We start from the raw sequence: 26,723 nt of genomic DNA, 5'->3' as shown, positions 1-26,723 counted from the left end.
TTTTCAGTTTTAGGGAGGAGAAATGGGATGCCAAGATATTTGTGCCTTTCTGAAGGGAAATTAAATGGATTGGTTCATTAAAATGACATCTTGACTTTGGCGGGTAATTAGAAATTTTTTAAATACAATCACATATGGATACCAACATGGAGTTGCACAGTGCTTGCAATGCAGGTGTGCATCAGAAGTACAAGAGTACAGCATTGATGGTACAGGAATGCAATAGTACAAATATATTGCACTATTTGTACTATATATTTGTACAAATACAAAACAAAGAAACAAAGACCAATAAATTGCCAAAATAAATTTATCATTGTTCTAATTAACAGAGTCCAAGGTAAACTTAGACAAGAATCACTTCATAGGTCCCAACAGCCCAAACCCTTTGCTCCTCTTTCTGTCGGCCAAAGCTCTCCGATTGTGGTTAGCACGGGATCCTTTATGCTTTTCTTTCCACTGTCGGTTGTGTGAGACGTCGTGGGTCTGGCCTTGGCCCTTCGATCTGCCCTTCACATCATACACTGGCTTCTCATCTGTGGTTGCAGGCTCCTTTGCTGACCAGCCTCGGTTTCCTCCACGCTGGGACCTTATCCTCTGTTCCCGTTGTTCACGGAGTTTGGCTGGGTCCTCTATAAAGTGATCAGCCTTTTTAAATGAAGTTTCCTGGGGAAGAGAAAACAAGCATTCAAGATGGGTGGGTTGGATTGGTGTGTAAAGATAAAGATGTAGGACAAGCATTTGTATGATGAAGAAAAGTTAAAGAAATTGGACTGGAATCATCGATGTTGGAGGTTAAATACTGCGACAAATGGATTTTAATATATTTGTGAGACATCTGGGAATATCAGCTGTGATAGAACAACATTCTACATTGTCTCAGTCCGTGTTTGCGTGTGTGTTTTCAGGCATGCGTGTGTGTGAGACAAACATGAAAAACTTACATCTTGGTCTGACGATGAAGAGTCATTGTCTGGTTGGTTGTGTCCAGCAATATCATTACGTTTGGCTTGATTAATGTTGGCTAACGCTCGAGGTACAGTGAATGGACTGAAATGAACAACAATACATTAAGCACTGACCACACACGTCCCCACCCACACAGTCATATATTGTGTCCAACCGTCAGCCGGTAGTGCTGGTGGTATGGACTAGCTATGGTCGTCACTTACCGTAGAGCCAGCAGGTCATCGGTGTGTGTGTCCCCAACAGGTAAACCAGCATCGTTATCATCATATGTGTCGTCATACTCGTCTTCGTAGAGGTTGGCCTCCAGAAGGTGTTTGTCATACAATGTCGCTGCATCCACATTGCCGTACAACTCGTATGTGGCCTTCAGTTCACGGATGTTGGTCTTGTCATTGAGGTTGACCTGTTTGGCTATGTCTCTGAGGGATGGACAAAGAAAAAGAAATATATATATATGTATACATATATATAGAGAGAGAAAGAAAGAAGAAAAAGGGATTAAAAAATCCAGGCAGATATCAATAAAGCACTCAGGTTTAAACGAATTTGGTTAATTATATCCAGCAATTAGACACCAATAATTTATTAATTTTGACCTCTTGATTATCTGACTTGTTCAAATAAAGCACTGTAGGAAATCTCTCAGTTGGAACAATCAGAGTCTCTACAATAATGTGGCGTTTTTTTTTTGTTTGTTTCTTAGTAATAGTTATGGATCCGCATACTAATCTTGAAAATGTTGTGTTCACATGTATTTTTGGAAATATCAATTTCAATGATATTTTCTATACCTAAATATATTAATACAACAGAAACAATTGTTGGCTTTGTGTGTGTTCAAATCATTCTAGAATCACTAAATATATAGTTTTAAGTCTCTAAAATGTCTAAAAAGTAAGATAAGATAAAGTATACAGGCATATACAAGGACATAAACTTCAGAAATATCATGAATGTTTAAAATATTTATTTAAAAATATGCAGAGTTTCCAAGTTGTATAAAAATATTTAACAATTTAAGACAATACATTCCGATATATAAACGTACAGTATGATTTAACATATAATGGATAAAAATATACGATATGATATGATATTACAAATTTATATGTCTTATATTAAAAACGTGTACATTACAAAAGGATATGTCATCATCATCATCATCGTTTAACGTCCGCTAATACATAGGTAATGCTAAAAGTTTCCATCTACGGACTGTGCACATGTGTGTGGCTGTGGGGCTGCTGTCCATACCCACGGCTATAATAGACCATTCCACTCATTATCTAACATCAGAAAACCCAAGAGTGTTACCCCAAGTTGTGACCCGCTCTCCAATGTTATCCCAGTCTGCACCCCATGTTACATTCTCCCAATAAAGTACTTACTGTTTCCCTTTGTGAATTTTCGTTCTATCCACTGTGTCTCGGTGGAACACATCAAATTCATCGTAATCGAAGATATTCCTTCTGCTGTCCAAAACCGAATGTACAGGGGACGAGGGCGGAGCCGGAGGTGAGGGTTCTTTCGGCTGAAACCTACAAAACAACAAAAACAAAAACAATTCACACAAGTTTAACAACATTGTTGAAACCACCATGATGTGGAGAGCAATGGCTTCACACGATCGATGCGAGATTCAAAGCACAGGTGAGGCTGCGTGATTGAGATGTTCACTTAAGGCCCACTGCATGGCACCTTGGACAAGCATCTTTAACAATAGCCCCAAGTCAATCAAAGCCTTGTGAGTAGATTTGGCAGACAGAAAGAAACCTGCTGATAACCAGCTGGTGGAGGAACTGCCTGGGGTCAAACTAGTAGTAACATGGGACAGCCATTTTGATGTGGCAACTGACTTTACTTTTTTAGCATAGTTACTACTCTGATCTCTTCCTGAGACTTTACAACTAGTTACTCTGTGTGTGTGTGTGTGTGTGTGTGTGCACGCACATGTGTATATACAGAGAGAGAGAGAAAACAAAATGATCACTTGATCAATTCAAAAAGCATTAGCAATGTTCTCCTCACCTGTCAAGTTGATCTAATGAAGGTGGCAGGTTGTCTTCTAAGAGAGAATTTATCACCATTTCAGCATTAAAGTCCATTTCTTCAAGGCATGCCTAGAGAGGGAGGGAGAGAAAAGGTATGAGCAATGTTTGGGTGACTGGAGCAATGAGGTGTATAAATGCTGCTGCTACTTTTAATAATAATATCCTTCACTCGCCCCAGGACGCTGGGTGTGTTGCGGCAAGTGACTTTAACACAGATGCAAATTAAAAGTAAAAAATAATAATAATAATAATTATGGTTTCTAATTTAGGAAGATAGCTACTGACCTTCAGTACAAGATGAATATTTTAGTTTATTGATGCTAGAAGCATGAAAGGTAAAGCTGACCTGAGCAGGATTTGAACTCGGAACACATATTACAAAATATTTTTGCCTGATGCTCTACTGATTCTACCAGTCTACATGGTCCCATTGTCTCCAATAAATTGTTCTGGGGGAAGGGGGAAAAACTTTTAAAATTAGGACTGGTAGTTGGTGGTGGTCAGAGCAGGGGTGTCAGAAAAAAAGAGAAACAAAGCGAAAAGGTCTCACATGCACAAAACTGTCATGAAGAGCTGGGAACAATTCTTTCACTGAAGAGATAAGACTTTCCAGTTCTGGGTTGGCACAGGCCCCAACCAGGTTTTCAGGTTGCTGCAAGAGAAACCAGAATATACACATAATTCCAGAGGTTTGACAAAATGTGATACAAGAATCTAGATACATAAAGCAGCAGAGCACACACACACAGATGCGCACTGGATGGTTTTAATCAAGTTTAGTCTGATAAGAGCTTTGGCATGAAACTTTAGGCTCATGAGTCACATATGCAGCTTAACAGACAACAACAATAACAATGTAAAAAACTGGAAGAAGTGCCATGTTTTCAGACATTCTAATGATTCTGCCTAGCATCCACCTTAAGAAAAATGACAGGGGTTGTGTATGTGTGTGTGGGTGCGTGCAGAGAGATACTATATATATATATATATATATATATATATATATACACATACATATAGAGAGAGAGAGAATAAGAGAGTGTGTATGTGTATTGAGATATTTGTATATTATTTAATGTTGCATGGAGGTAAATCAAACTGTTACTAAATAATAGTTGAAATTTATAGAAAAACAAAAAAATGAAGACAGGAGCAAGAGCAACAAGCAGGTGTTTTAGTTTGATGCTCAAGAAAATGAAAAAGTCTTTTACGTTTCAGGCCTATGTTCTTCAACAGAATGGAATAAGAGACAATAAACAGAGAGAAAATAAAAAAAACTTCTAGAGTTCAGCAGTTCCAACATGGTGAATGATGTTACTAAATAATATATATTTAATCGCATCAAATATGCAGAGTGCCTTTTTTTTTTTCGTTTGTCCACTACTTGTATGTGTGTTTCATTTAAAGTCCAGTTGTCCATGCTAGCATGGCTTGGAGAGAAACTGGTAACGAAGCAAGACTTTATGATCAGATGCTCTTCCCATCACCAACCCTCGTTTGTTCTTCAAGTAAAAGATTTTGATTTTTTATTCCAAAAGTCTTTGAAAACAGGTCATAATGCCACCAAAAATGTCAGCATCAACACTACTTCATTCAAATGGTGACAAGCAAAATGTACACAAACACAATCTTAATTCATTTTATGTCGGGTGGGTGGATGGGTGGGGTGTGTTCAGTTACAAAGCCTTGGCCTGTTGCACAGTGGAACTGAACCTGAAACCACTGGTTACAAACAGTAACAGGTATATACGTATACATACATATCCTTTACTTCTTTGTCATTAGACCGCGGCCATGCTGGGGCATTGCATTGAAAGGTTTCATCAAATTGACCCCAGGACTTATTTTTTAAGACTATTATTTTTTCCATCAGTTATGAGGTTGTCAACAAACCAACACCAGTTGTCATATGGTGGTTGTAGGGTATGAGGAACACACACACATACATGATGGGTTTCTACACAGTTTCCACCTACCAAATTCACTCGCAAGGGATTGGTTGTCACAGGGCCACAGAGGAAGACACTTGCCTAAGGAGCCACCCAGTGGAAACAAATATACAGAGACGAGGTGTGACAGAAGTTTATTATAAAACAATGACTAAGCTGAGATTGAACCTTCAACTTTCCCAATCACTACAGTCAGCTGATGACAAGGCAAATACTCACCGCAAATTTACTGCCATTGTCTGTAGTTTTCTCTTTGCCATCAATTGCTTGTAATCTTTCTTCAGAATTTCCAACACAACCTTCCGGTGTACAGCGACCCCCTGCATTCTTCGATCCTTTTGGCTGGTTCCGTTTACCAAACAAGGAAAAAGATGAGTCAAAGGCGTTCTGTAGAAATGATAGCCTGGTTTCATCTCTTGGAAGGAATCAAGGCTAAAATACTTTACAAGATTCTTAACCATCAAGATGGCAGTATATGTTGATGGTCTTTAGCAAAGGGACAGATTTCCAATGAGAAAACATCCTTCAAATTTTCTGGCTTTCTCAGTAAAATACACTACAAACACTACTTCCAACACTCAACCACCACCACTAACGCTGCTAGCACTACTACTACTACCACCACCACTATTCAACAACTCCAACCATCATCACCACCACCACAACCACCTCAGCTCTATCATGCATATTCTTCACTACCACCTAAACTGTAATCTGTATACCCTCCATCATTGCCTCATACGACCCTAAACCACCTTCACACACATCTAAGTCATGTATCTCTCCCTTACTGCATAACATCTCTATTTCCCCCCACGCCACCCCATTCAATAATACACCACTTCCTGTCTTTCACTTCTTGTCATCGAATTCCTAGTCACCTGTTCCTCACTCCTACCTGCACTCATTCTCACCTGTCCCTCACTCCCACTTGCACTCAACTCAGTAAGTGAGACATTGACTACAAAGGATACATCATGGCTGATGTCTGACGCAAGATACTGATTTCATTTTGGATGCTGTATTGGCCTTCATAGTCAGCAATAAATCTGAAAGAGAGGAGAACAGACAATTAATAATATAAACAAGTTTCAGCTTTTGTGGGACTTTAGCGTTCAATGTGAATATAATGATTGAGTCGAGAAGATTTACAAAAATGAAACACAACAACAACAATAATAATGCTTTCAAATTTTGCCACAAGGGCATCAATTTTGGGGGAAGGGATGTGTCGATCACATTGAACAGTGCTTAACTGTTAGTTAATTTATCAACCCCGAAAGGATGAAAGGCAAAGTTGACCTTGGCAGAATTTGAACTCAGAATGTTGAGGCAGATGAAATACTGCTAACCATTCTGCCAGCTCGCCGCCTTAATAATAATAATAATAATAATAATAATAATAATAATAATAATAATAATAATATGTTACTTAGCAAGATGACTTAATTAAAATAATAAAAACAGTTTCAATACCTTCTTTCTGAGATGACTAAAGCCAGGATTTGCAGATAATTCTCGATGTAAGTTTCCAGTTGCTGCTTCTCATCAGTGGAACTGGAAGTAAAATATCATCATCATCATCGATATATACAGTTGGCTACAGAATTACATACATACAGACAGTAAGACAATTACACACACAGTAAGACGATTACACACACACAGACAGACACACTACATCAGATAACTATGAAACACTCATGATGATGATGATGATGATAGTAAGAGAAAAGTTTGACAATTAAAACACCTGTCAACAGATGTGACTCACCTTTTATCAAGAATGGGTTGTATACAACAATAATTTAAGATTTCATAAAATATTGACAGCATCTGCTTTTTGGCAAGAGAAAGTCGGTTCTTTAGCAGTAACTTGGTGCTAGTAAATAGAAGACGGGAAGATTAAATTGAGGATTTTGTCTCTGGAAATGGTTAACATCTCTCAGCTGCTGTGATTTCTTTATATTCAGGAATAGAGAAGGCATTATCAAGTAAAAGAGAAAAGAATAAAATAAATAAACACAAAAACATCACTTAATGAGGTTTTAAGAACTATCAGAAAGAAAGAATAAGCGAGACATTAACGAAAGAGGGAGACAGGAATTGTGTAAACGACTTCCTGGAGAACATCAAAAGAAATAGAGAGAAATCAGGAACACTATAAGAGAGAGTGTGTGGGGGGGGGGGAGAGAGAGAGAGAGTGGGGGAGAGATGTGGAAGAGAAGAACTATTTACCATTTTACAGAGGACATTATAAGAAAATGACACATCAATAAAACAAACCTTGGCATTTCGAATTCTTTAGTTTTCAGAGCTGATGTCAAAGATGGAACTATTAAATCATAGAATGTGGCCAACCTGGAATAAAGAGAAGAAGAATATCAGACGAAGAATCACAAGATATATTACAAGAGATAAGAGGAGCTGTTGTGACATTCATGTTTTTGTAGATTCTAACTATTGCTCGTAGTGGTGGGAGACAAACACATACACACACACACACACTTGCCTGAGATGCCATACAGTGGGACTGAACTTGGAACCATGTGGTTGGGAAGCAAAGTTCTTACCACACAGCTACGCCTGAATACAATTATAAACAACAACAACAACAACAACAACAACAACAACAACAACAACAGCAGCAGCAGCAGCAGCAGCAGCAGCAGCAGCAGCAGCAGCAGCAGCAACAACAACAACAACAACAACAACAACAACAACAACAACAACAACAACAACAACAACAACAACAACAACAACAACAACAACAACAACAACAACAACAACAACAACAACAACAACAACAACAACAACAACAACAACAACAACAACAACAACAACAACAACAACAACAACAACAACAACAACAACAACAACAACAACAACAACAACAACAACAACAACAACAACAACAACAACAACAACAACAACAACAACAACAACAACAACAACAACAACAACAACAACAACAACAACAACAACAACAACAACAACAACAACTGCCACAGCAGCAGAATTTACTTCAAACAGAAATTAGCTTCATGGAAGTATATTCTGGCTGGTGGATAGATTTCTATGAAGCTGGACAGTGTGTAGCTGACATCAACCAGGTAGAAAATAATGTCTTGAAATTCTAGACTTGATATGTTGTTGAGTTTCTGTGGATTTTGGTCGCTGAGTTTGGTGGGTACCAGGCTCTCATCAAGGCCACACTGCGTCAACATTCCATTGAAAACCTGAAAGCAATTGTAATCATTGGTAATACACAAGACTTTGCCAACAAGATGAAACATATTTAAGTAAATTGGTTTAAAACAACATTGAAGGGAAATAGAAATGTAGCCTAAAGCAGTGATTCCTATACACATGTATAGGAATCACTGCTTTAGGCTACATGTTTTTAATGGGTGTAAGAAAGGGGGAGGGAGTTAAAAATGGTGGAATGGAGGAAGCAGTCTGGGTAAATGAGAGCCTAAGGGTGGAAAATCCCTACCTCACAAGTAGCTAGGGTTGAAGCGGAGATGATCTTTGAGGGGAGAAGCAACTATACAAACCTCACACACAGTGGAAATCACCTCACGTAAATCATTCTCGTATTTTGGTTGCTGTTTGAAGATATTCCCTACCATCTTGGACAGTAATTGCCGATTGCCCAAGCCATACAGAGCACACAGATCCATAAGTTTGGGAATGTCAAAGATGAAGTTCTTGTAGATAATTTCACCAAAGACGGAAGGAGTCAAAAAGTTTTCCTGCAAGAAAAATATTATTATTATTATTAAGATGATGAACTGGCAGAATCATTAGCACGCTGGACAAAATGCTTAGTGGTATTTTGCCCATTGCTAAGTTCTGAGTTCAAATTCTGCTAAGGTTAACTTTGCCTTTCATCCTCTTGGGGTTGATAAATTAAGCACAAGTGAAACACTGGGGTCGATGTAATTGACTAATCCCCTTCCCCAAAAATTTCAGGCCTTGTGCCTTCAGTAGAAAGGATTATTATTAATAAGGTGGAAAGTTGGCACAACAGACAAAATGCTTATCAATATTTCTGTCTGCATTCTGAGTTCAAATCCTGCCACAGCCATCTTTGCTTTTCATCCTTTCAGGGTTAATAAAATCAGTTTCCACTAAGCATCGGGGTTGATGTAATCAACTGACCCCCCCCCCTCCCCAAAATTCCAGGCCTTGTGCCTATAATAGAAAGGAGTATTGTAATGATAACCAAATTTTTAGAAAAAAGACACAAAAGGATGGTAACCAGGCAGAAACCATTGGCATGTTGGACAAAAATACCCGCTTTGGGTGCTGAAGACAGATTTAGACTAAGAAATGTACACTGACCTTTGATTCCTTGTGTGTAGCCATTCTGACACAGGTTAAAAAGATTCTACGATGCACCTCATTTTGTAATTCTCGGGCATCAAGTGTCAGTTGATTGTATATGGGATCGTAAGGTCTGAAAGGTGACAGAAAAACATAATAATGATAATAATAATAATAATAATAATGATGATTTCTTTATCAACTGCAAGGGTTTACATTAAGAAAAACATTATGGACCAAATACAGGACAAAACAAAGAATGTGTGTGTGTGCTGTTAAAAAGTAATTAAAAATATTTACCTGGGAGCAGATTCAAGGTAGGAATCAATGAGTTTGTGTAAGGACACATCGAAGACAACCTGCAAGTAGTAGTAGTAGTAGTAGTGGTGGTGATATTTATAGAAGAGGAGGAAGAGAATCAAGTAGAAGTTAATGAAATATCACCATCATCATCGTTAGACTAATATTAATTAGTCTAAGAATGAGGTAAATAGGTGGGGATGGGGAATTATTATTAAATGTTACAGTTCAGTAATTACATAGGAAATATGGAGTGTGCAGTGGGGGGGAGGGCAGGTGTAAAGATTGATTGGTAAATAACAGGATCAAGAACTCAGGACATCAGAGAGGGGGAGGAGGCTGAAGAGAGGGAGATGATGAAGAAGATACGTACTGTCACTGGATGTTCTGTGACTTTAAGTCGGATGATGTGGGTACCCATCTTCCTCATCACCATCATTTAACGTCTGTTTTCCATGCTGGCATGGGTTGGATGGTTTGATTGGAGCTGGGAAGGCCTGGAACTGCATCAAGTTCCATTGTCTGTTTTTAGCTAGGTTTCAACAGCTGGATGCTCTTCCTAATGCCAACCACTCTACAGAGTGTGCTGGGTGCACTGACAGGATCATCAAGTGCCCTGTCAGACAAGAACCCCTCAACCGGGACAAGGGAGTAATATTGAGGTGTGGCTTTGTACCAGTTGAGAGACTTCAGGTAAAGAGAGGGGAGAGGCACAAGTGTCCTGCAGTGCCACTGTGTGGCACTTTGGGCAAGTGTCATTCTGTTACTTTAGCCTCAGGTCGAACAATGCCATGTCAGTGGCTTTGGTAGATGCAAACAGAAACAAATCCATTATGTGTGTGTGTGTGTGTGTGTGTGTGTATTTGACAAAGTACACTGTTTGATTTTCTGTAGCAGCTGCGATGTAGTCTGATCTCATTGCATGGCACCTTAGGCAAGTATCTTCCTTGGTAGCCTTGTGAGTTAAATTTGATAGAAGGAAACTATATAGAAGCCCATCATGTGTATGTGTGGATGCGTGTGCGTGCTTATCTTCACAGTGACGTCTGTTGGGTAATGATGGTGATGTTAGTTATGGCATAAAGAAAAGTGCGACTGTTTGGCAGTTCATCGCATGAAGATGTGCAATAAAGTAACTTTTTTTTAAAAAACAAATAAAGGTTAATGACAGGAAGAGTATCCAGTCATAAAATAGCTCAAGAAATCTCCTCAAACATATAACTGTATAGAAAAATAAAGACATAAAAATGATGATGATGATGACGTGTATGTATATGTGTGTGTGTGTATATATATTCACTAACCTGACTCCAAAATTTATCGTGTGGTTGGGTAAGAAGCCAGTGGAGGTCTTCATTAATGAATCTTGTTCTTTCCAACCATTCTTCATAAGCAGCAACGTCTTGGAGATCTATAGGCGGATGTTGGTAACTAACAAACTCTACATCTTTCATCCAGCGACTATCCTGAATCAGCAACATATTTCGTCTCAGACACAGATAAAATAGCAGAAATATGGCACACACATATATAAAAAGGATATTTAAAAAATGTATGTATACACATGTTGTTAATAATGACGATATATTTATTATATTTAAATGTAAATATATTTTAAAAACGTATGTATATATTGTGTCAATAATCTAAAGTTAATACTGACAGGAAATTTGTTAATTGAAAATAGTACTGAAATGCAGTTAAAATACAAGAATTTATTTTTAGATACAAATAAATATTGTATAATATACAATGACCAATTTGTCAACTTTTATGTTGTTTTTGAAGTGTTTCCATTGAATCTTCCGCCCATGCCCTCCCAACGTTACAATGCCGGTTCATTACTTACATATATGCTATGAATATATGTAGGTGTTTGGACACAAGCATGGATTTCTCCTTTTTTAACTCAATATATTTCCCTCCTTCTACAATTAATTCTGCAGTTCATTTCTTGGATTGTCTCTTCACACTTTGCGGTCAATAACTTTAATTTGATTATAAGAAATAAACACTGGTGACAGCGCTGAAGATTGAGTCTTTGAATTCGTTTATGCCACACATACCTATATAGTAGGGCGGAAAACAAAATAAAATGAAGTTTATATACGTTTGTCCCTCCCGTTCAAAAATTTTAATTATTACACTCGTCTCCAAACTCTAACCGGCAGATTTTCGGAATAGCTATCACAACCTCCTGAAGAAAGAAAAACGCAAGGAATTGGGTGATGGTTTCCTTCTGTGAAGGGATTTTTGTCCAATATTTACATCCCCCTCCACCACGAACTCAGTGTCCTTTTTTTTTTTAAGTACATTTCTTAATAATATTCGCTCGTAAGACGGGTTTAATAGTAAAACCATTACTCTCCCCATTTGCCAAAATTTGGCCAACACATTGCGAATATCTGAACTAAACGAAAAATTTAGGCATTTTTTTTTTTTTTGTTAACGAAGAGAAGTAAACATACCAAAGCTGGAATATTGTCTGAATTTCCTTTTTCGTTTGCGATTTGGACAATTTTTTCGTCAAGAGGCAAAACTTCTGCCTGAGCCATCATAATTAACCGGACAGAGAGGCAGAAAGAGACTGAAAGACTGTCTTCTACGGCAGCAATAGGTTTACTTATAAATGTTGATATATATACAGATTATACATATAGGAATAGAGAGATAAATATCTCCAAATGTTTCTCAATTTCCGACTTTATCAGCTGGATTCACATTATGACGGCCATCTTCCTGACACACACAACTTCCTTTCTTAGTTTCGTACTAAAAACTATCGGCTGCTTCACAAAAACATATTTAGAGATTAATCGATTTATCAATATTTTTAAACGCTTAAAAGCAAAAAACAACGACAACAACAATAATAAGAATCCTCCTCCTCCTCAGTAATGTTTTGTATTTATGCTGGACCTGGTGACAGACAGAGAAAACGAGGAGCATGTACGTGGTCGCTTGACTCGTTAGAAATAGCAGCAAAATTTTGCTCAATTCATATATACTGTCGTCTTAAAAAACATTTCACCTTGGAGTAAAGAATGATCGCGGCTGAAAGTCTTTGACCATAGGTTTGCTCTGCCAAACTTTGAAAGTATATTTTGTCACCATGGGATAATATCAGGGAAGATGACGTACATACAATAATCATGATTTAGCTTTTATCAAATTTCTTGGTGTTTATATAAAATGATGAAATGAATACTAATTTTTAAAGTAAATATATTTATTACCTTAAAATAAAATTTCTCATTTGTATATCTCCTACCATTACTACCCTGTCATTTACTTCTTCCTTTGTCTCTACGGTTCTTTCTCTGCGTGTATGTAGCATTTCTTTACTCATTGCCTGTTACCAAACCTAGTATGTACTTCCATCTTGCATTTCTTATGTTAATTCTGTCTCTCCCACCTCTCCTCTCTATATCATGTGAAGTGTGACTGAAAAACCCAGCCAGGCAGCCATAAGTGTCGGAAGTGGCAAAAGGCTGGACGTATGATTTTAAGTTACGTCCCTTTGTATTCCCAGACTAACTTCAATTTCCATCCATCATGAGTTGTTAAAGTACCATCAATACGTAACTGACTGTATCCTTCCTACAGAATTTAAGGGCCGCTGTCAATTATTATTGTTGCCTTTGGCAGAATTGTTTGAGCCTCTGTAAACCGATTTGGGATTGTTCTTTCAACTCTTTACATTCTGAGTTCAAATCTCACTAAAGCCATCTTTGCCTTTCATCTTCTTAATGTTGATCAAATAAAGTAGCTGTCAAGTACTGGAGTTGATGGTATAAACTAGTCCCCTCCCCTCAAAATTACAGGCCTTGTGCTTAAATTTGAAGCCATTGTTATTATTATAGGAGACAAGAAGGTGGCGAGCTGGCAGAACCGTTAGTATGCCGGACAAAGTGCATAGCGGCATTTCGTCCGTCCTTATGTTCTGAGTTCAAATTCTGCCGAGGTTGACTTTGTCTCTCATCCTTTTGGAGGTCGATAAAATAAGTATTACTATTACGGTCGATGTAATCGACTATCTCCCTCCCAAAACTTCAGGCCTTGTGCCTATAATAGAAAGGATTATAGGAGACAGGAAAAACAACTGAGAATTTAAAGAAATTTTGAAGGAACTCTAAATTGAATGTAGCAATGTGTTGTGACATTGTAAGGTTTGTTAAACAAAGGACTCGTAGAATCTTCTCCTACTTACATCAATGGCAACAAGTGCTAACTACGCTTATCTGAAAAATTCAGCGTGCTTAGGCAATCTCTGAATCTCTCAATTTCTAAATCAGAGCTGATCTCTCCATGTCTCCACCACAAGAAATTTATTCTACAACTTTTCAAGCTATCCACTGGATCATATTCTGTTTCACTTTCTTGCAGTCATCTCATTGCTGACCATATTTTCATTAAATATGTTTGGATTCCTGGCCACCACTCATTATATTCTATGACAGCTTGAGTTCTTTGGTACTTAATAGTATTTCAACTCATCTGTTTAATTGAGGCATCACAACATTTTAATCAAAGTTGTTTCTTGTGACGGTCTGCTAATCTTTGGATTTCTCAAAATTAAAGATTATAATTTTTTTGAGGAGGGCATCCCTTCACCTTCCTCCCTCCAAGCTCAGCTGTGCTTGAAATCCATCCTGGGCGTTGAAAAGGTTCCTCATTTCTGGTCAACGGATTCCTTTATTTGTTCATGATGTCGATGATGATGATGACGACGACGACGACAACAACAAGGAAGTCAATAATAATGATAACGACGACGGCAACGATGATGACGATGACGATGATAAAGGCCATTCAAGTGCGATGAGAGAAGGAGAAACAAAGAGAGAGAGACAGACGAAGGGAGGTAAATGCGAACGACGTCTTTCTTTGAACGGTTAAAAGAGGAGAGTTCTACTGTGAATGATGGCGTCTGTGAGTAAAAGTGAATATCTGAAACGTTATATCTCGGACGAATGTGACAAGAAGAAGAAGAGGAAGAAGATTAAAAAGGGACCCAGGTAAAACCAACATAATCCTTTAACAATTACATGTATCCACTTTAATAGGAAGCAGTCTGATAACCGTTTATTCTTGTTTATAGTGTGATAAACTTGACACAGTTCTGTTGTTCTGCCGTTAAAAGTGTGAAACACATTCACACACACACACACACACACGTGTTTGTACCTTTATAGTCTTTGTTTAGTATTTATCTTCACAATCGTTATCGATTATCGGTGATTTATGAAGAAGAACAGAACAGCAATGTGTGTGTCTGGGTGTTATGGTAAATAAACTACCCCAAACATGGAGCGATGTCGTGTTTCTAACACGAAAGTCTCTTAGAAAAGTTTCTCCGAGAAACTTGTGCCGTTTCAAAGTTTGTATACAATTCATAATTGTGTATACACCGCTGTAGTTTAAATCCTTGGTTGTTTCAAGTGCCTGTATTAATTACTAATAAACATTATCTTACTTTCAGTTGTGGGTCGTATTTTTCCTGTTATCCCTTTCTTATTTATAGTCAGCTAATCTGATAAATGTGCGATTCACAAATGTCCTTGCACAATATCTTATTACGCAACGAAAAACTCTGAGTAACGACAGAGGAATTCATCTGCTTAAAACGAATGCACTCAATGACATGTATCCATCTATTCGGTACATTATCTCCTGTTTGTATAGTCAAACGTGTGTGTATGAGTCTCTCTCTCTCTCTCTATATATATATATATGTATATATGTATGTTCTTTTACTCGTTTCAGTCATTTGACTATGGTCATGCTGGAGCACCGCCTTTAGTCGAGCAAATCGACCCCAGGACTTATTCTTTTGCAAGCTTAGTACTTATTCTATCTGTCTTTGGCCGAACCTCTAAGTTACGGGACGTAAATACACCAGCATCGGTTGTCAAGCGATATATATATATATCTGTACACTTTGCCGTTCCGTTATAGCTAGAATCAACAAAAAAGAACTCCACTCGGCAACAGATGAATATCGGTAATGATTTGATATTCACAATTTACAAAAGAGCTCCTAATAGTTGTATGCTTTTGAGATAAAATAATTTGGCAGATTTATATACCATGCCATATATCTCCAAGCAATCTTTCAGGCTGTACATACACACTATGCATGTGTGCATACAATGTTATATATATATATATCATCATCATCATTATCGTTTAACGTCCGCTTTCCATGCTAGCATGAGTTGGACGATTTGACTGAGGACTGACGAACCAGAAGGCTGCACCAGGCTCCAATCTGATCTGGCACAGTTTCTACAGCTGGATGCCCTTCCTAACGCCAACCACTGTGAGAGTGTAGTGGGTGCTTTTTACATGTCACCGGCACTGGCAACGACCTCGGTCGAATGATTTTCTAACATGCCACCGGCACAAGTGCCAGTAAGGCGACGGTGGTAACGATTACGCTCAAATGGTGCTATTTACGGGCCACTAGCACAGAAGCCAGACCGCTGCTCTGGCAATGATCATATATATATATATATATATATATATATATATATATATATATATATATGTATGATCAGTTTCATTCAAGGCTGGCAATGCTGGGGCACCGCCATTAGCGCTTATGTTTGTTTGTTTTTTTTTATAAGTTAAAGATTGACTCATGAATCTTAATATTAATGCAGTATATGGGGATTGGACAATAAGCATAAACTAGTGTCAATGGTGGTTCCAGAAATTCCACAGCCATACTTGCACCAAAGCCATGCACTTCTGATTACGTAAATTCATTTCAGCCTTCAAGATAAGAGATTTCTCAGAAATATTAATGTAGCTATTGAGATAAGATAAGCAGAAGTGTGACCTTCATGAATAAGATTTCTTGTTGGGGGACACAGCTGAGTCAGCCCCGAAGAGAAGGGATTTAGATACAACTGGCAAAAATTGGACAAGTGAAGCTCATTGTAAATAAATATTTTGTTTATTAGTGAAAAGGCCCACACTTTTTAAGAAGGATTAATTAGCCATGGCTGTGTGGTAAGAAGCTGGCTTTCCAACTACAAGTTTTCAAAGTTCATTCCCACTGTATGGCACCTTAGGAAAATGTCCTCTACTCTAGTCCTAGGAAATACCAAGCTTAAAAAAGCGAAAAACGTTTGACTAAACCCTTCAAGGTGGTGTCCCAGCGTGGCCATAGCCTAATGACTGAAATCAGTAAAAGATAATAATATTGGTGTTAAGAAGGGCATCCAGCTGTTGAAACCCTGCCAAAGCAGACATGGAGCCTGAAGAGCTGGTCAGCTCCTGTCAAACTGTCCAACCCATGCCAGCATAAAAAAATGGATGTTAGATGAATTACAATAATGATAATAATAATGATTGTAATGATGATTTTGCTGTGCTGTAATGTTTTATTGTAAATGTTTGTAAACATTCCATTCTAAACACTGTTTTGTTGTTGTTGTTGTTGCAGGCCACGGATATTTGATGATGATGTCGACCTGAAGTCTTTGATGCCTGACAATGCTGGAAATAACTTAGATGATGATTTACAGGAAAATCTTCCAACAGTGGCAGAATATGTTGATGAGCGTCCGGTTCTTGTCCAGCAATTAGAACAGTTCCAAGATGCCAAACGATGGAAAATGGTTGCAAACAAAGTTGAAGATGGTGAGATCATCTCGGACAAGTCTGATGGAGAGATAGAGGATGACAGCCATCACGCGTCTCCAAAAAGTGATCTATCAAACACAGATTCTGGAATGTCTTTGAAGAAAAAACAGCCAACTGACAGAAAGAAGCGGTACCACAGTTCAAACACAGACAAAGATGGTCGGTCATTAAAAGATGACCACAAGAATAGAAATCTGGACAACAGTGATAGCTCTGATGGTCAAGATGATTCGGGTCCTGAAAGGTCTCCCAGCAGACGGCTCAGGCATAATCTAGCTTCAGATAAATCCCCCAACCATGGGTCAGCCAGTGATTCTGACCAGCATTCTAAGCATAGAAGACGGTCACTGAACCAATCAGATTCTGACGAATCAATGCCAAGACGCGGCAGACATGATTCTGACTCTGAAGACTCTATGCCAAGACAGAGTCGACACATGTCAGATTCCGACCATTCTCTGCCGAGACGTGGTAGGCATGACTCCGATTCTGATCAATCGGTTTTAAGACAAAACAAGCGCGAATCAGATTCTGATCTTTCGTCCTCTGATTCCGATCAGCCAGTTCCACGTCGAAGACAATATTCAGGCTCCAGGTATCGGCACCTCGCGAATTCAAGCCCCCCCTCACCAAAACGTCAAGTGGATTCTGACAACTCATCTCATCGTAAAAAGAAGGTGATGGACTCAGATTCTGACCTCTCCCCTGTACGATCATCCCATCGAGGCTCCACAACATCACCACAACGAACGAAACGCTCTAGGCCTGGTCACATGTCACCATCACGATATAACCATTCTAGTGCCTACCCTAAGGACCGGCATGTAACGCAACGATCCCATGACAACGATGATTCTGATCTCTCTCCTCCTCGTCATGGACACCGTCACAGTTCTTCAGCATCACCACGAAGCGCTGATGGAAAAGGAAGACCCCAAAGAACTCTAGGAGGAACTAGAGCTGGTCTGTCTTCAGCTGCGGAGACGAGGAAAGAGATTCGTCACATGCGACAGAGAGAAGACAGGTTATTTCAGCAGGTAGGTTTCTCTCTCTCTTTGTTATGGGTTTTATTAAAATAGGGTTGTCAAGAGATAGAAATGTTAAGATTGGCAGAAATAGAAAGCTTTGTTTCTCTGTTCCCTTGCTGTTAATTTTCACGTCCCCCCCTCCACTCCCACACAAATTGTATTCTTTCTCTCTGAAGGACAGATTGATGCTTGTGTATGAAGTATGCTGTTGCTTTGCAATGAGACGTGGACATTGAATACGGAGGATGTGCATCGGTTGGTAAAAGAATGATGTGAGTGTGTTGTGTTGGATGTGAGATGTCAGTGTGTACGAAGAAACGAGGTCCAGAAGAAGTGATGTGTATGGATGATGACAGGTGAGTGAAGAAGTGCCATGTGGGAGAAAGTAGTGGAAGACCAAGGTAGACGTAGACAGAAATAGTGAAGGTTGATCTCAGGCTGTTGAACCTCACAAGGAAAATGACAGAAAAATACATGTGTTGGGGGAGAAGATCCACCTAATCCATGCAGGCATAGAAAAATAAATGTAAATAGGATGATGATGATGGTGATGTATGTATGTGCATGTGTGTAAAATATTCTTTATATATTCACAATATTTAAAGAGTTTCTTAAAATAAAAATTCTTTATTTACATAAAAAATCCTAAAAAGACACACTTTTTGCAACAAACTTTCATATTCTAAGTGTTTTTGCTGTTTGGTTTCTCAAACACATATATATATATGTGTGTGTGTGTGTCTACTCACACTTATCATCATTTTTATGTCCATTTTTTAATGCTTCTTTTTTATGGTTTAGAGATGACTCTTCTCTCCAAGAGTCTCTCTCCATTGAGTCTCTCTCCATTTGTTTCGGCCCCATGTCCCTCTTTCACAAAGTTCAGTCCCTCCCCCCCCCCACCAATCATTGCAACAGTATTCCGTCCCCCAACTCCAGGTAATGTGTAGATAAAGCTGTTATTAACTCTGCTCCATTACACCGTTTACGCAGATGGATACCTCAGTATCAGGTAAAGATGCGGAGACTGTGATCCGGGATCGATCTACAGGACGTAGACGTGACATGAGGCAAGAACTCGCCAAGAAGGAAGAGGAGCAGAAGAAGAAAGCTGAGAAGGATGCTAAATACGCCGAATGGGGGAAAGGGTGAGTGTCCTTGTATTTTTCCTCTTTTCTGCCCTCCCCATCCACGCCCACCATTCACCACACCCAGTTTCCACCAATCGTATAATACTTGTATAACCTTATAATGTATAATATAATGTAATATATTATGATGTATTATATAACTATGTAATGTATAATAAAACTGTTTGATGTGTTGGACATTGCTTAGATCAGACGCTGAATGAGAATACTGTAAAAACTCAATAATTAACGGTATGTGCGCGCGTGCGCGGTACACGGGCCTTTTCACGACTATGTTACATGATAGCAATATAATCGACACTGTAAGAAGGCTTACTGGCAAGTAGCGTTAGCAAGCCGGGCAAAACGCTTGCCAGCATTTCGTCCGACTCTTTACATTCTGAGTTCAAATTCCGTAGAGGTCGACTTTGCCTCTCATCTTTTCGAAATCGATAAAATATGTACCATTCGATCATTGGGGTCCATACAATCAATTTGCACCTTCCCGTGAAGTTGTTGGCCTTGTGCCAAAAGTCGAAACCAATATAATTGTCAAAGACTGTCTTTTGAAGGGAGATAACTGTAATCTTTTATTTTAGAGTTAGCTCCCTTGGTTACTGGGTAGCGTGGGGAGCAAACTTTCGTCTCTCTAACAAATGCCAGTATTATTGTGATTGATATTGTATATTTATTGGTAATGTACGAATCAGAAACTGATTTTGAGTTTATTCCTAAATATTCGTTATTGTTTTTTCATGGAAGTTCAAAAATGAAATTTAAAAAAAAAAAAAAAATTATTGCACCTATATGTCATTATATGTGTGTGTGTGTATATATATATATATATATATATATATATATATATATATGTCTTTGTATATAATTTGTTCGCATGTTTATAATGGCTTATGTATGCCCTCTGTGGGGCATATATATATTATTTAATTTGCTTTGCGGGAAGGACTGTTCCAACGAAGTCGCGTATTGTCCTTGCCTTCGAAACGCAGAGTAGATGGACCAGGGACAACTGACGAAGGGATATACTCCTTATGTTGCATGTCTCGTTTCTCTGTTTGTTTGTTTTCGTTGTTCGAAAAAAGTTCGTTTTCTGTTTTCATTTTTATATTTTCGTTTCTCGTTGTGTTTAACGTTTTTTTGTGATGTCCTGTGCCCATGTATGCATGTATTTATATATATAGATGTAAGTATGTACATATATGTATGGATATATGCATATATCTATATTATTTATATTATTATATGATCGAACGCCACGCATCCATTTCCAAGTAAGTTTTATCTATCTATCTATCTATCTATCTATCTATCTATCTATCTATCTATCTATCTATCTATCTATATATATATACACACATAAAAATATTATGTGTATTGTGTTTTCTAACCTGCTTTTCTTTTTATTGTTGAATGGTCAGTTTAAAACAGAAAGCCCAGCAACAACAAGCTGTTCAAGATTCTGTCTATGAGATGTCTAAACCTCTGGCCAGATATAAAGATGATAAAGATCTTGACCAGATGTTGAGGGAGAAAATTAGACCTGAAGATCCAATGTTGGCCTTTATTAAGAAGAAAAAGAAACCAGACAAAAATGTGAAAGGTGAATTTTATATTTGTCTTAGTTTGGTTTGTTTGTTCAGTTGTGTGTGTGTGTGTGTGTGTGTGTGTGTAGCTGTGTGTCTGTTTATGTAATATATAGCTGTGTGTTTGTGTGTACAATGCATCTATTGATTAGGTATGTGCATGTACGGTGTGATCATGCTGATGGAAGGGTCTGCAATCGACATTCTATCAACCCTGGTGTGACACAAGGTTTGGGGTTCGAGACCTGCCCCCTTACTCTTAAGCATCAACAACCTACATCATCCCCATCGTCACCTGCTCCTATGACAACAGTTCCATCCTTGAAAATTTTATTGTTTTACAATTTGTCTAATTTTTTTAAAACTTTTAATTGACCCCTTTTTTTCTTCTTGCATTTCTTTTTCTAGAAAAACCAATGTATAAGGGTCCCCTGGCGCCCCCTAACAGGTACAACATCCAGCCTGGTTACAGATGGGATGGAGTGGACCGTTCGAATGGTTACGAAACCCAACTGTATGCGAAGATTGCGGAGAAGAAAGCCACGGAACAGATGGCCTACAAGTGGAGTGTGGAAGACATGTAAATAACTAGTTTCAGCAGGGAGGGCATGGGTGGGTTGGGCTGGTTGTTAAGTGGCAACATTTGGCCAGGCACCTTGGCAATGCTGGACATTGGCAAATATGTTGAAAACTCCTCTTAACTGATGAACATATGAAGACATTGGTGTGTGTGTCTGTGTGTGGTGTTGGGACCGATTCACACACACACACACACACACACACACACACACACAAACCCTCGCACTCATATACAGGAGTCATCCTATGTCAGACCCATGCGTGCTTCTGCATGCACCCATAGACTTAATCACATCAACACACAAAACAAACGGACATCATCATCATCATCATTATTAATAATAATAATAAAGGAACCATTATTATTATTGCTGTTGCTGCTCTTCTTCTTCTTCATTTTCTCTGTCTCCTAAACTCCTCCCCCTCCCCCTCCTCTCCTCCTCCCCTCCTCCCCTCCTCCTCCCCTCCTCCCCTCCTCCCCCTCCTCCTCCCCTCCCCCTCCCCTCCTCCTCCCCTCACCCTCCCCATCCCCCCTCCTCCCCCTCCTCCCCCTCCCCTCCTCCCCACCTCCCCCCTCCTCCTCCCCTCCACCTCCCATCCTCCCCTCCACCTCCCCTCCTCCTCCCCTCCACCTCCCCTCCACCTCCCCTCCTCCCCTCCACCTCCCCTCCTCCCCTCCCATCCTCCCCTCCCCTCCTCCCCTCCCCTCCTCACCTCACCTCCTCCCCTCCCCTCCCCTCCTCCTCCTCCTTCCCTCACTATTTTTTGAGATCAAATCCCACTGTTGTCTGATATGTTTTCCATCCTCCTTGTATAATTGTTTTAATTAAAGAATAAAAATTATTACTATTGATGGAATCGGCAGAGCATCTGGCTAAATGGTTGTGATTTGAGAGAAACGCTAGAGTATTGGGTGAAGTGTTTGTCGTATTGAGTTACGAGTCTTAGATATCTGAGTTCAGTTTCTACTGCGGTTAACTTTGCCTTACAGCCCTCCAGGATTCGCAGTTGTAAACATTAGAGTCGTACTTCGTTAGAACTGCATCGAAGGGGCGCCCTTGCATCGTGGGCCTGGCAAAAGGCACTTCTCGAGCGATAACCTGATGAACGCTGAACGTCATCATTGATTCATTGACACAGAAACTTGAAATCTGATGTGTAGAGTAGCCGTCCATTTCCATCGATGTTCAGGAATACTTCTTTTGTCGTCACACTCACATTGTGTGTGTGTGTGTGTATGCACATCCCGTTTATATAATGGCCTTGAATGGATTGTCGATCAAATCAACCCCAGTATTTATTTTTAAGCCTGGTGATAATTCTGTTGATCTATTTTGCCGAACCGCTAGCTACAGTGACGAAAATAAACCAGCACCTGCTATCAAGCGGTGGTTGGGGACACACACACACATACTCACAAAACCTTGGTCGGCCTGAAGCTAAAGTAAAAGACACACGCGTAAGGTGTCACGTAAGTGGGACTGAACCCAGAACCATGTGATTAGGCAGCAAAGTTCTTCCCACACAGCTAAGCTTGCGCCTATAGTGATGACATTTTAAAATGAATTTCTCGATTCATTTCATGAAAGTGAAATTTTAAGATATTCTCTTTTGTTTCTGGTGTCTATGAACGTTGTGGGTGTGTGCTTGTGTATACGCACGCACGTGTGTGTACGCATGTATGTATGCATTCATGTATGTTTATATGAATGTACGTACGTACCTCTGTATGCCTGTATGAATGTAAGTATGTATGTATTTATAGACATATATGTATATGTATATGTGAATGTACGTATGTACGTACCACTTTCTGTCTGACTGTATATATGTACGTATGTGTGTATGTATGTGTGTGTGTGTATATATATATATATATATATATATATATATATATATATGCAAATATGTATGTATATACCTACGTATATGTGTGTGTATGCACGTACGTATGTATGTATGTATGTTTGTACGTATGTATGTATATATGAATGCATGTATGTACGTCTGTATGCATGTGTGTATGTATGTATGTATCCATGTATGTATATATATGTATAAATGAATGTATGTATGTATGCATGCTTATGCAAATGTATGTGCGTGTGTGTGTTTCCGCATTTATGTGTGTATTTGTGAAAGTGTTAAAATATATGCCTCTCTGTCTGTCTGTAAGCATCAAAAGATGCTGGCGAGTATCGGGTCATATGTGCGAAGGAAGGTATACATATTCATGTGTGTTTGTGTATCTACGCATGTAAATTTGCACGTGTGAGTATATGTATATATAAGCTTGTATGTATGTGTGATGCCTTAATGCATGTATGCATACATATGTATGTGTGTATGCAGATATGCACATGTATGTCTGTGTGTGTGTGTGTGTGTGTGTGTATCCATGTTCGTGTACGTGTTTGTGTGTATCTATATATGCTTACGTATGTGTGTATATATGCATATTTGCACTTATGCGTGTGTACACGTGTATGTGTTTGTATATATATGTGCCTGAGGGCGTATGCATGTATATGCATGTGTATATGTGTGTTCCTGTGTGTGCCAATGCCTGCATGCTTGTGTGTGTATGTTCATATACATACGAGTGTCTGTGAATGTGTGTGTATGCACGTGTTTATGTGTGTGTATGTGTGTACATATATCTGTTTCTATGCATGTATGTGTTTGTTTCTATGTATGTATGCATGTGTTTATGCATATGTATATATTTCTATGTATGCATGCATATATGTATGTATGTATGTATGTATGTATGTATGTATGCATGCATGTATGTATGTATTTATGCTTCTATGAATGTATGTGTTTATGTATATGTATATATTTCTATCTATGTATGTATCTATGTGTGTGTGTGTGTGTTTATATATATATATATATATATATGTATATTCGTGTGCGTGTGTGTGCGTAAGCGTCTGATAGAGACAGTTGAATATTCCGCCCCTAACATGCCGTAGCCACCCGTTTAATGAGAATTCCATTGAACCAAAGGGAATAGACGCTAGAGAGACATTTTCCTACAGCTATGATGAATGATTAATCAAATTAATGTGAGCCAGCATTGATCAGCAAGGCGGTACAACAACGAGTCAACTTTTACTGCATGGCCGCCATGTTGATTTGTGAGCGAACGGAAGGTTTAGAGGTTTTTGTTGTTTGAGTTGGCGGCAAACAAAATGGAAGATAAATGACATGAGTAAATAGTTCATAACGACAACAACAACAACATCAGTAACATCAGTAAGTAACGACAGCAACGACGAGAGACATGGATAGCAGAAATGGCTGTGATAATTCATTGAATAGCAGAAGGAAGAGCTGAGATAAAGTAATGTCCTTGTTAAAATTTGTGTGAAGCAGACGATTTCGGTTTTGTAGCGGAATGAGGATATATTCTTTAGAAATGTGTGTGAGGAGAGCTTTAAAACCATCGGCATCAGTAGCGGAAACAACAACTTGTATGTTATAAATACTCGAGAGATGTGGGTGATGGAGAGCTTTAAAAATTAACGTCGATAGCAATGATATGAACAACAATAAATTTCTCATAAATTTAAGTCGCTTACAAAGAACAGGACACATGTAAACGAATTATATGGCGGAAAAGAGACTTGGGAATAAGAAAGCGACCAGCATTTGATAGCACGAGGAAACATTAAACCTGAAAATCGCCGGAATTTTGTAATTCCGTCAATCCCCATCAACATGTGATTATTCATACAAAGTATTTAAGGAGCGAAACATCAATAGGTTAGTTAAGCAAAGTCGATATTTAAAGTTAGATGGACCGGGCAGTTGATATTTCAATATCTTGGTCATAGACACAGTACAGTGATACCCAGCTTGGGTACCTAGTTGCAGCTAGCTAGGCTGGACTGCTGACAGTTAAGTGTGTTGGTCATGGACACAGGGCAGTGAACTATACCGCATTGTGGTACCAAGTAACAGCTACGTAAACTGAGCTGTTGATAGTTAAATATCAAATTCCTTGGGTATGGACAAAGTACAGTGAACTAAACCACGCTGTTGTTCTTATGTATACCGAGGTGAACTTTTCCATAGTCATAACACAGGATTGGGGATGAACTTGCGATCCCTCATTGGTTGTCCAACACCGACATGAAATCATTTACCCACATCTGTCTCATACAGAATACCACGAACAATGGTGGCGGCAGCAACTGAAATAACATTTGCTGTCGCAGAAACTGCATCGACAGCAGATATCCGACAACACTTCAATCGCCAGCGTCACCGCTACGGACGCAGGCACAACGGTGGAGTTAAGATCGCTTTGCAACCCATGATTCCAGGTTCGATCTCGCTGCGCGGCATTGGGGCGAGTGTCTTCTTCCATAATCCCGAGCCAACCAATGCCTTTGGAGTGAATTTGGTTGAAGGAAACTGTGCGGAAGACCGTCACCTTTTCCTATATTACAAAAACAAGAAAAAAAAAGAAAACAAACAAAAACGTAAAAATTTCTTTTAGCCGCAAAACTCAAAAATGTTTACACTAAAACCTTTTTTTAAACAGCAGTGGAAGCATCACGTAGCGGTTCAGCAAGAGGGACTGATAGAATAAGTATCAAACCTCAAAATAAGTCCCGGGGCGATTTTTTAATTTAAACTTTAAGAGGTGGTTCACTTCCAGTATGGACGCACTCCAATGATTGAAACAAATAAAAGATACTGTGTTACACTTATCAATATTCTTTTCTACTCTAGGCACAAAGCCCGAGATCTTTGAGGGTGGGGACCAGTCGATTAGATCGACCCAGTATGCAACTGGTACTTAATTTATCGACTCCGAAAGAATGAAAGGCAAAGTGGACCTCGGCGGAATTTGAACTCAGAACGTAGCAGCAGACGAAATACCGCTAAGCATTTCGCCCGGCGTGCTGACGTTTCTGCCAGCGCGCAGCCTTGTTACACTTATCAATATTACCGTCGTTGTTATGTTTCTTGAAGTACAGGGTCGTGAGCTCAATTCCCGGCGGGATGCGTTGTATTCTTGAGCAAGTTACTTTATTTCACGTTGCCCCAGTTCACTCAGCTGACAAAAATGAGCTGTACTTGTTATTCAAAGAGCTAATCGCGTCACATTCTGTCTCAT

The 26,723-nt window shown here is 39.0% G+C and overlaps 2 protein-coding genes across 2 annotated transcripts; one reads left to right on the top strand and one right to left on the bottom strand.

Annotated features, from left to right (window-relative positions):
- Window positions 1-294: 294 nt before the first annotated feature.
- LOC106871280 (activating signal cointegrator 1 complex subunit 2) lies at window positions 295-12,361 on the bottom strand. The gene is made up of 17 exons (XM_014917644.3): window positions 12,067-12,361; window positions 10,903-11,064; window positions 9,599-9,657; window positions 9,317-9,431; window positions 8,527-8,724; window positions 7,994-8,208; window positions 7,256-7,330; window positions 6,744-6,851; window positions 6,446-6,526; window positions 5,944-6,018; window positions 5,189-5,384; window positions 3,571-3,672; window positions 2,998-3,089; window positions 2,358-2,507; window positions 1,173-1,388; window positions 945-1,050; window positions 295-666 (listed from the first exon to the last, which is right to left on the bottom strand). The coding sequence occupies exons 1-17, from the start codon at window positions 12,154-12,156 to the stop codon at window positions 358-360; spliced, it is 2,349 nt and encodes a 782-aa protein (XP_014773130.1). The 5' UTR covers window positions 12,157-12,361; the 3' UTR covers window positions 295-357.
- A 2,145-nt stretch (window positions 12,362-14,506) lies between these two features.
- On the top strand, window positions 14,507-21,957 carry LOC106871288 (uncharacterized). The gene is made up of 5 exons (XM_014917661.3): window positions 14,507-14,616; window positions 17,052-18,288; window positions 19,273-19,427; window positions 20,846-21,027; window positions 21,419-21,957. Exons 1-5 carry the CDS (start codon window positions 14,519-14,521, stop codon window positions 21,592-21,594), a joined length of 1,848 nt encoding a protein of 615 aa, XP_014773147.2. The 5' UTR covers window positions 14,507-14,518; the 3' UTR covers window positions 21,595-21,957.
- The last annotated feature ends 4,766 nt before the right edge of the window (window positions 21,958-26,723 follow it).

This window comes from Octopus bimaculoides, chromosome 20, assembly GCF_046866305.1.
Source record: "Octopus bimaculoides isolate indiv1 chromosome 20, ASM4686630v1, whole genome shotgun sequence".
In the NCBI taxonomy this organism is placed as follows: domain Eukaryota; kingdom Metazoa; phylum Mollusca; class Cephalopoda; order Octopoda; family Octopodidae; genus Octopus; species Octopus bimaculoides.
Note: the sequence above shows the minus strand (reverse complement) of the source record. Positions and strands in the feature narration are given on the sequence as shown.